The sequence below is a fragment of the Sebastes umbrosus genome, chromosome 14, assembly GCF_015220745.1.
Source record: "Sebastes umbrosus isolate fSebUmb1 chromosome 14, fSebUmb1.pri, whole genome shotgun sequence".
Taxonomy (NCBI): domain Eukaryota; kingdom Metazoa; phylum Chordata; class Actinopteri; order Perciformes; family Sebastidae; genus Sebastes; species Sebastes umbrosus.
In genome coordinates, this window is record NC_051282.1 from 31,645,677 (window position 1) to 31,657,184 (window position 11,508).

General features: G+C 35.4%; 1 protein-coding gene across 1 annotated transcript; it reads right to left on the bottom strand.

Annotated features, from left to right (window-relative positions):
- Positions 1–254: 254 nt before the first annotated feature.
- Positions 255–10,755, bottom strand: LOC119502100 (serine protease 33-like). Its single transcript, XM_037792977.1, has 6 exons — positions 10,541–10,755; positions 8,148–8,168; positions 6,752–6,914; positions 5,828–6,096; positions 3,847–3,986; positions 255–2,275 (listed from the first exon to the last, which is right to left on the bottom strand). The coding sequence occupies exons 1-6, from the start codon at positions 10,593–10,595 to the stop codon at positions 1,991–1,993; spliced, it is 933 nt and encodes a 310-aa protein (XP_037648905.1). The 5' UTR covers positions 10,596–10,755; the 3' UTR covers positions 255–1,990.
- Positions 10,756–11,508: the final 753 nt, after the last annotated feature.

The following is an 11,508-nucleotide window of genomic DNA, read 5'->3' on the forward strand; positions in this document are numbered from 1 at the left end:
TATTTTTATTATATATATAATGTAGTGCAGTAGTATATAAAGTACAATATTTCTCTCTGAATTGTAGTAGTAGAAGTAAAAAAAATGGAAATACTCGAGTACAGTACAAGTATCTAAAAATTGTGCAGTACTTGAGTAAATGTTTAATTATGTCACATTTTCAATGCAGGACTTTAACAGAGTATTTGTACACATTCGCTGTGTCGTATTAGTACGCTTCACAGAAGGAGAAAATCAAACATAAATACTCCAAATGTTTAGAATTTATTTTATTTTATTGAACATAATACAGTCAGACAGACAGTCGCTTTGTATCTGGTGTTACAACATATTGAATAATATTTATTATACATTTCACTTGTTGTCATATTGAACTAAACACACTGACTGGTGTTTCACATGTTTGACTAAATGTTTCATTATGGAAGTGCTTATAGTGTAAATATAATCTGTACTTCGAGTGTTGAATGCTTAAAAACTAAATCACAGTTGCATCTGTTTTGTGCAAAAATATATATATTAATAGGTAATAATGCATAGATTATAGAGGTATTAAAGTCCATCGCTCCATATCAAATTCATTCACTTCTAAAATTCACCACCAGTACAAAAGTTTAATATTTGAGGTCATAAACAAATAAAATGAAAATCAACAGAAATTTTAAAGTAGAAACATTAGAACAAAGACTGATTATTAATCTGCATATTTGATCGTTTTCAGGCTAAAATCAGTTCAGATTAATTTCTTAAATAGATTTAGATAATTATTAACTTGTATTCTTTAATTATAACCATGTTGATAAATTCTCCAATTTAAACTATATTTTAAATAAATAATTACATTTATCGATTAATAATTTCCTTAATTTGTCTTTAAATGATGAATTAATAATTTAATTTTACAGTAGAAAGGATTTTTTAAAATAAATTGTATATATTTACTTATGTGTCAGCCAAACATATTCCACCTCACAATTAATTGTTAAATTAATCAACTTATTTTTGTTAAAGATTTAACTTTAAATCTAAACAACCATCCACAAAATGGAAATTGTAAATATTAAAAGGGAAAATCAATATTTGTAATTTTTTTTAATTTTACTCAATTAAAAAAAAAACGTTTAGAATAATTTTACTTTTTAAATCTTAATCATAAATTCATGATTTCAATACAGAATAAGAAAATAGTTAATTAATGATCTTTTAATTTATTTATTTTACTTAATACATTACTGATTAATTATTTTTAATAGCTTTTTTTAACAATCGTCATTTTATTAACTGATAACTTCATTAACGAACGAAGTTTAAAGATTATTTCACCTGTTTCCACTTTAACTTATTTCTGCAACGATTAAACAAAAGTAGAAAATTAATCAATAACTATTTTTGATAAATGATTTAAGTAATTTTACAAGAGAACAGACAAATATTCTGAAGTTCCAGCTTCTCAAATGTGAAGATTAGATGGTGGGAAATTATATATAGTTTTTGTATTTTTTTTCTAACATTTTATAAACAAAATAATTTATTGATTAATTAAGAAAATAATCTGCAGATTAAATAATCGTTAGTTGCAGCCCCAACCAAAGATATAACAAGAGGTGTTCTGGTAAAACACACTGTAAGTTACAGATCATTATATCTGTATATATATATAAATACATAACTTCTATATTCTTTTGAACATCATGTTTTTGTGCAGCAGAAGAAAGAAAAGAGATGATTTTTTTTTTAGGATTTTCTGTTATTTTAAAGACAAAACGATGAGTCGATTAATCAAGAAAGTTTTTAAATCATAATTTTGTTGATATAAGTTTGTGATATCTCGAAGATTATTTTGCTTGTTTTAAAGATAAATGGATCTCAGTGAGAGGAGAAGGCAGCGGGTGATACTGGCTCTGTACTGGTGCATTGATTAATGAATGAATTAATTAATTCATTAATGAATGAATGAATGAATGAATGAATTATGTCCCCATTAGACTTCCTATGAGAGCACACAGAGAGAGAAGAGGACCGGCAGGATGGACAGCAGCAGAGGGACGGAGAAGGAAACCCGATGAGCGGTTCCAGATATCGTCCCGTTGCCCGAGAAGGTGACGAAGCCCGGCAGGCCGTTGGAGATGCGGCCGTTGATCCAGGACTGGTACTCGGACACCCGGGCGTAGACTCCTGGGAAGTTGGGCTCAGCGCAGCCTCGTCCAAAACTCACCACTCCACCCAGGACCCAAATGGAGCCCATTTTACTCACCAGCGGGCCGCCGGAGTCGCCCTGAACAGGTCAGAACACCAGCAAACTATAAGTACATCAACAAGTATTGCACTGAAGTACAATTCTGAGCTACTAGTACTTTACTTGAGTTTTACTCCACTACATCTATTCGATAACTTTAGTTACTTTACAGATTCAGATTAATAAAACAAAATAGAATCGACTATTAAATGATGAAGTATTATTATCAGTTAAGATAAAACTTTATTGATCCCCCCCGGGAGGAATTGACAAACTACCACCAGTATATAAAGTCATTAAAATCAGCTCCACCTTTACCAGCTGCAACATTAATCAAAGTGATGAACACATTAACCCTCTGAGGCCCACAATAAACCCGTTTTAGTCTCTTTTAGGGGGGAACAGGGGGTCTTTAGGGGGAGATAGCAGGTCAACAGTAGATGTCACATAGAAGTGGTGTACATCATCTGAAAGCTGGGAACCTGGAAATTAATTTGTGTGTTAAGTTCTTCTACTCATAAATCAGAAATAAACATGAATTAATTAATTGAAAAGTTCTTGCAGCAATTTTTGGGTTGATACCATTTGTTACACAGATTTGGTGCTAAATTTAACCGTTTTTTTACCACTGGAGAATTAATAAAAATGATCAATAATCCCTCCAAATGCCACATTAAGACACCAAGACCTTGAAGAACACCAGAGAAAAAGCCATGCTGTGATTTGGGATCAAAAGCTTTTGACATTTTGGAGATTTCTGCAAGAATTGCATGTTTTCGTCGATTGGATGGCGAGCACTTCTGTTGTGTAAACTGCTCAGAAACCCCCTTATTGATCAATCCAGCTAGGAAAGCCATCCATCCTCTGAATGCTCTAGGTCTCTAGTTTGATCCATCCATCCTCTGAATGCTCTAGGTCTCTAGTTTGATCCATCCATCCTCTGAATGCTCTAGGTCTCTAGTCTGATCCATCCATCCTCTGAATGCTCTAGGTCTCTAGTCTGATCCATCCATCCTCTGAATGCTCTAGGTCTCTAGTTTGATCCATCCATCCTCTGAATGCTCTAGGTCTCTAGTTTGATCCATCCATCCTCTGAATGCTCTAGGTCTCTAGTCTGATCCATCCATCCTCTGAATGCTCTAGGTCTCTAGTCTGATCCATCCATCCTCTGAATGCTCTAGGTCTCTAGTCTGATCCATCCATCCTCTGAATGCTCTAGGTCTCTAGTTTGTGGCTGTAGAGTTTCATGAGGCTGTGATTATCCTAGAGGTCACCACAGGTCATTTTATACAGTGAGGTCAATGAAATGTCTCCTATGGGGACTAACATCATCACACATGAATACAGTTGGGCTCATTAGATCCACAAGAGTCTCAGCTTTACAGTGAGACCCAATTTATGTAATTCAAGACTGCTTAGGGACCCCAGTATGCAGAAATATTCAAACACACCATTTTAGAATAGGAGACAATAACACATTTATGCTGCATGTGATTATCATAAAGTGGGCATGTCTGTGAAGGGGAGACTCGTGGGTCCCCATAGAACCCATTTACATTCACATAATCTGGAGGTCAGAGGTCAAGGGAGGGTTTTGCAGACAGACTCACCTGGCAGGAGTCCTTCCCTCCCTCCTCCAGACCGGCACAGACCATGTTGCTTGTGATCGAAGTGTAGGCTTTACTACACCGATTGTTGGTCACGATGGGGACGCTCACCTCCTGCAGCGTCTGTGGGAACGGGAGAGGAACTGAAGAAGAAAAGGCACATTAAATCTGGTTGACATGTTCCTTCATCACCTTGAACACACCGTCCTAAATACTCACTAGAACACCACATGTGGATTAATCCGCCGCTGAAAATAGTCCCCAACAAAGTCACTATTTCCTCCTAAAATCTACGGTGAGCAGCTGTTTTAGGAGATTACTGATGAAACTATGTATTAGTGTTTATTTACGTCTTCAGAAGGAACCAATGGGCTCGGAGCTGAGAGACAAAATATCAGTAAAAATTAAAGCTGGCAAGCAGTGATGGACGAGCCCCTGCATATTTACGCACGTCGGGGGGTAATGGCGGGACGCCGGTCATCGCGGCCAGGCACAATGAAACAGGAACTCTGCTGAGTATGCCTCCCTCTACTGTCTACAATAACTGGTTCTTGATAGGGGCGGGGATAACCTTCACCATTGAAACAGCAACTCTCTGCTGAGTACAATGACCCCTCCCACGAGACGCTACGACAGACGGTTCATGAGTTATGGAAGGGGGCGGGGCTAGTGTGAAGGGGGCGGGGCTATGACTCTATATTGGCATGTAAATGACCTCAGGCCTGGACCGCCATCATGGCTGAGACATTTTGGAGCAGATTTTACAAAGTATGTTGAAGTTACAACAACTTCCTGTTTTATGGCAAAAGGTGCTTTTTTCGCCGAAATGCCACGTCACCAGCGTTGCATGAAAACGCAAAAGTTTGATAACTTTTGATCGCAAAGGTTTTTAGATGGTCCTGACTAGGGATGCACCGATAGCAGTATCGGGTATCGGGTCCGATACTGTGCTCATGTACTCGTACTCGCAAAACGGCTCCGATACCACTTTACAGCAGCGTGACGTTAACCTCTCGTCACCATCTTTCGGGTCTTATCGAAAGAGCTCACGCTCCATCTCCCCGACGGTGCGGGTTAGACGGGTCGGTGGTGCGCCTGACCCCGCGGGGCCGGGATCCTGCCTCAGCCGGCGTGCGCCGGCCCTCACTTCATTGCTCCACGGGGTTTTGCTTGCACCTTCTGACTCGCGCGTGCGTTAGATCCCTTTAGTCCATGTTTCAAGACGGGTCGGGTGGGTTGCAGACATTGCCGCAGACCCCTGGCACCTTTACGTGGGCCGAGCCCCGCGGTTAGGGCGCACTGAGGACAGTCCGCCCCGGTGACACTTTGTCCACGGCCCGGGAAGCACCTTCTCCCCGAGCCTTTCCAAGTCGACCTAGAGCCGGTGGCGGTGCACCGCCTCGTATGCGGGACTCCCCAGCCTGCCGTGTGTCGCTCACACCCTCCAGCTGGCTGTTAACGAAGGTCTTCAGACACAGAGAAGTACTTGTATCGGTACTCGGTAAACCTTCAGTTTCAGTAGTCCCTGGTCTTGTCTTTTAAACTTTATTATATGAAATGTGGTGTCATCCTTGTTAACTTTGGCCTGGGCCGGCCCAGAGTCATTATATAGGTGTGTTAGGTGTCTTTAAAGGTCCCTTTCACCAGGTTAATGACGTGATGTTGAAGCAGGACGGCGAGGAGTCGACTCTAATTAGAAAGACAGGAGGAGGAGCGATGCACGATGACTCTGACAGGACGTCCTTCACTTTATTCAATCAGTGATGTCACCGCAGGTTTACGAGCCGATGGAAAACACCCGTTGTGACATCACTGATGTGGGGGCGTGGCCTGAAGAGCAACAGGTTTGAAAGAGTGCTACATTTAGGCTGCTTGCTGCAGGTAATGTTACGTTCTTCTTCATCAGAGAGAGTCACAGTCTTGTGATGCAACAATAACAAATACAATCATTCCCTTATTAATACGTTTAATAATGAACTTTCACCATCACTTCGGATGGTTCCCCACCCGGTGACCCAGCAGGTCGTCCCAGCATTGAACACGCTGCCGTCCGCCGCCAGACACACCGGTCTGATGTGGTTGGTGAATTCGACCGGCGAGGACAGACGCAGCAGGGCGACGTCGTTGTTGTTGGGCGTGTTGTCGTAGTCGGGATGTCTGATGACCTCGGCCACCGACCTGGACACCTCGTCAAAGTTAAACAGCTGCTGGTTTTCCCGACCCAGATAGACGGTGAGACCCGATGTACTGGAGCTGAGAAACACGGGACAAAACGTGTTTAAATACACGGAGGAAGTACTCAGATACTTTACTGTAGTACTAATACCACACTGTCAAAGTATACCTACTAATACCACACTGTCAAAATACTCTGTTACAGTAAAAGTACTCTGTTACAGTAAAAATACTCTGTTACAGTAAAAGTACTCTGTTACAGTAAAAGTACCAATACCACACTGTAAAAATACTCTATTACAGTAAAAGTACTCTGTTACAGTAAAAGTACTAATACCACACTGTTAAAATACTCTGTTACAGTAAAAGTCAAAGTAAAGTAAAAGAACTAAAACTTGAAATCTTTGAATCTTAATTTGTGAAGTAACTAAAGCTTCTGATAAATGTAGTGGAGTAGAAGTAGAAAGTGGCCTGAGAAGAAAATCCTCAAGTAAAGTACATATAGCTCAAACATGTCCTGACGTACAGGACTTCAGTGGAACAAGCTGTACACTGCAGGTATTTCACTGTGACATGTAGAAGAACGTGATAAATGATTTTAATGTGTTTTTCCTGTCACACCCTCATTACATTCTCTCTTTGTTGTTGTACAAACCGCCTCTGTTTAGACCGCTGTAATAGTAATGAGTCATGAGTTTAGAGCGCTGAGTCATGAGTCAGGGTCAGAGCTCACCTGGAGAAGCAGTGAGCAGCACTCAGGACCCACTGGTTGGTGATCAGGGAGCCTCCACAGAAATGTCCGAAGCGGTTGTGCAGACTGGCCTGCCAAGGCCACGACCCCGCGGGGGCGACCTCGCCTCCCACGATCCGGGAGTTGAGCGGCGCTGTGCCACAAACTGCAGCGAGACAGTCAGAGTTCAGGTGACCACACCATCTAACTGCTCTCATTTAGAGGTTTCACACAATAATCTGACATTTTGTGATTCACAATTTTTCACTTTCTTGTCAGGAGGCAATTAGCTTAGCTTAGCATAAAGACTGGAAGCAGGGGGAAACTGCTAGCCTGGCTCGGTCCAAAGTTAAAAAAATGCAACTACCCACTAACTTGTTTGTTGATATGGAGTCATAGGAGTGCCATAAAAAATAATAAATCTTTAATATATATATATATATATATATATATATATATATCAATTTAAAAATGTGGATATATTTAAAGACAAATAATTTTAATAATTTAATAATATTTTTATTAATTTCACATTTATTTGTTAATTTATTTATGTATATATTTAGAAATATATTTTTACATAATATTTTTTGTTGTAGATAAATTGCTGTCATTTTTTCTGTATATTTTAAAATTTTTAAAGATGTATTTATTTTAATATAATGCATTTATTTATTTTTATCCTTTTATTTTTCCTTATTGCTATTTCCACATCTTTATTTACTTATTTATACTTTATTTAGTTCTCTTTATATTTCCACATTTCTTTACTTACTTATTTATTCTTTTATTTATTTCTCTTTATATTTACACATTTATTTTCTTATTCTTAAATGTAAAAAGTGCTATAAAAAAAAACACAAATAAATATATCAATTAAAAAAATGTGGATATATTTAAAGACAAATAACAAAATATAAAATAATAATTATAAGCAATTTTATTTATTTTCACATTTATTTGTTAATTTATTTATCTATATACGGTACATACTTATATATTTTTAAATAATATTTTTGTGTATATAAATTACTCTTCCACATTTTTATTTAATTATTTATACTTTATATATTTCTCTTTATGTTTCCACATTTTTTTAAATTACATATTTATTATTATTATTATTTATTTATTTACAGATTACATTTTTTTTTATGGCACTCATAGTTTTAATCCATATGCAAACAGAAATGTAAAAATAGCAAAAGTGTGTCTGAAAGCTGCAGTAGTCTATTATAGATTATAATTATATCGTTTTGATTTGTTTATTATATATACAATATGTATATAGACTCTTCAAACCTGGACTGGATTCATGTTAAGAGTTCAGAGGCTGTTATGAACTCCTTGAAAACCTTTAAATTAAATAATTAAACCAAAGTATGAGAACATAACTCACCATCTAACTGTGCGTTGCTTCCTGTGTGAGAGACAAAGAATAATACATTAGTTGTTCACAGGAAGTTATTTCAGTCTGCCTGATTGTTTAACAGTTGTATCGTTACTGTTAAAAAAAAGGTTTCTACCAGCATATTTACATTTGTGAGCGTGTTCGAGAAACAGACCCGACCAGTTGGCCTGTTGAGGTCATCGTGTTGCTGGGTGAGGTCGGTATTTGTAGCATTTAGACCAAACAAAAGAACAACACGCACAGTATTCATATTGATGAATAAATCATTTTTGAGATGAGTTAATGAGGTCAACTTTATTAGAAGAACTGTGTCGTCATGAGAGTGATGAAGAAGCAGTTTTTACTCCACTACATTCATTTGACAGCTTTAGTTCACTCCCCAGATTAAGATATTACATTAAAATAACATTTGAGAAGCTTATAAAATACAACACATTGTTAAAGACAGTTTTTTACTTTGTTTATTGTTCGTTTTGTCGCTTTTTTGTCAAATGAATTGTACTCAAAATACAAGGAGGAGAGAGAAAGTCTAGCTATAATTATATATAAAGAATTATTTTAGGTGCTGATTATTTGCACAATATTATCATTTGTGTATCATTAACATGATATCAATATTTCATTTTTAAATATGACAGTTATCGTCGATATATCAAGACACCCTCAATTCAGATCCTTTCCTTGAGTAAAAGTAGGAATACCGCGATATAAACGTACTCCAGCATTGAAAATGTCACTAAAGTAAATTTACCTATAGAATCAAAAGTACTTGTACGTTCAAAGTTCAAGTATATTTGTAACATACTCATAGACATATCTCTACATTGTGCAGTGAAATACTTTGTAGTACCCTACGGTGGCCTACTGTGCTCGACATAAATAACAATACATAAGTATTGATAACAAAATAATAATAATATCAAAAATATTGGTGCAATATTAAAGGGATGCAGGGAAAAAAATAATAAATAAATGATTCGATAAATAAATAGATATGTCATTAAATGTAGCCATTAATTAATCGATCAAATGTGACATAAATTGATATTTCTGTTTTAATTTGCTTTGTTATTTATTTATCTTTGTATTAATTCACTTATTTATTTACTTTTATTCATTTATTTATTTATTTGTATTAATTTAGAAATTTATTTATTTTGCATTTACTTTTATTTATTTATTATTTAGCCATCTCATGCGCACAATAAGGCAGAAATGCATAAAGAAATGTAAAAAGAAATATATGCTGTAAGTTTGGGGAAATAAATAAGGGGTGAAATGCAAAGGGACAATTGTGCAGAAATAAAGAAATAAAGAAATCGATAAATACATAAATAAATACACACACTTAAAGATAAATATAAGATAAATAAAAAATCAATGTATAAATTAATAAATTAATACAAATAGATGCATAAATAAATAAAAGAGCAAATTAAAACAGAAATATCAATTTATATTACATTTTTCACAATTAATTAAGGTCTACATTTATTTTTAATATTTTGCTACATTTTTACATGACATATTTATTTATTCATCGAGTCATTTATTTATTTATTTATTTATTTATTTGGCAGGTTCCGTCCTCCATACATCAGAGGTATAGTCTGTTTTGGCGTATTTATAACAGTGTGCATCATGTTGTATAAGCTGATCATTTTGTGTAAAAATCTTAATTTGTAAAGTAACTGAAATAGAAATACTCAAACAAAATAACTTTTAATTTTTATTTAACTACAATACATGAGTAAATGTAGTCACTTTCCACAACTTCTCAGTAGGTGTCTCCTTTCACTTAATTACTGACCATTAAAATGTTTAACTATGAAGATTTTAGTTTAGTTTTTTGTTGGTTTACTTACTCTTTTTAAAACGTATTCATTCATTCATTTCTGATTTGTATAGTCACCTTGTTCTGTTGTAATTATTATTGACAGAAACAGAAGAGACAGATTGATTTGTTAACCAAATGAGAAGTGAAACCACCTCTAAAATCGGTCAGGTGGAACAGATGGACTCTCAGTGTGAACAGTCAACAAAGCGTCAAACTGGCTGTTCTGGATTTTCATGTTAAGTGAATCATCTCCTCTCTATCAGATCCTGTCTATTACCTCTTATATTTTACATTTCAGACTGATGAGATGAATGTTTTACTTCATGTCTGATGTTAAAATGTGAAGCAGTTTGTTCCTCAGCTCTGTAATATCACCAGCGGGTTTAACAGACAGGAAAACCTCCAAAGAGTATAAATATAAAGTGTCTGAAAAGTGGGTAATTACACAGAAATAAAACAGTTTATTCTATTTTTCCTTCCATTATAAATATAGATATACATCATCTAATACACATGTAATGAGACAGTATTTAACGGCACTCACCTGTAGCTGTTAAAACCAGGAGAACGACACTGTAAACTAACCGCTTCACCTCCATGATGTCAATCTTATGATATCCTGTAATCAGTGCAGTTTGACTAGGCTGGAGCAGGAAGACGTGACTGTAATCAGCCCTCCTGTCAGGTGCATTGTGCTGCTGTCACACCTCACACAGCCCTTCCATACACGCCCTTCTTCTTCTACCACAGCATGCCAGCAGGGCCTTTTCACTAGCTAGAATAGAAGCTAAAATAGAGTATAACACACAAGAGTTTAAAGTTATAGTGCAGTATCAGATAATTATTTGGTTTAATAAAAGGCAGCAGCAAACAGGAAAGTTTTAAGCTTCAGAAAAGTAATAAATGAGGGGTGAAATGCAAAGGGAAAATTTTGCATAAATAAAAACATAATTGCACACATTTGTATTAATTAATTAATTTATTTTTGCATTTATTTTTTATTTTATTTATTTATTTATCTTTGATTTATTTATTTTTGCATTCATTTTTTATTTATTTTATATTTATTTTTGTGACATGAATTGATATTTATTATAAATTAATAAACAAAAATAAATACATTCATAAATTAATAAAAAAATATATACATAAATAAATAAAAGAGAAAATTAAACGGAGGAGTAAATAAATAAGCTAATAAACTGGGGAGCACACAGCTGAGCTCATAAACAGAATAATCTAACCTTTATCATCCTGCTTCATTTCCTTTTTGTTAAAGACCTAACAGCCGGTGTTATCAAGGTGATCTCAAGTTTATTAAATTATCCTTTAAAAAAAAAAAATAGATCTGAAATAAGGGAATATGTCAATATTTCTGCAAAATAAGTATGCAAACAAAAAGGTATGGCCCATTGTCTGTATCTCAAAAATAGCAGTAGCCAAGCTATACAAACGTAAATTGTTAAAATAAGAGAAGATAAGATATTCCTTTATTAGTCCCACAGTAGGAAA

Bases quoted from the DNA above. Each gene is read 5' to 3' on its own strand.
- LOC119502100 (XM_037792977.1), bottom strand. From the start codon at position 10,595: ATGGAGGTGAAGCGGTTAGTTTACAGTGTCGTTCTCCTGGTTTTAACA. The intron at 8,169-10,540 runs GTGAGTGCCGTT...TCTCTCACACAG, and splicing joins CCTGGTTTTAACAGCTACAG to GAAGCAACGCACAGTTAGAT. The intron at 3,987-5,827 runs GTGAAAGTTCAT...TTTCTTCTTCAG, and splicing joins GGGAACCATCCGAAGTGATG to TTCCTCTCCCGTTCCCACAG.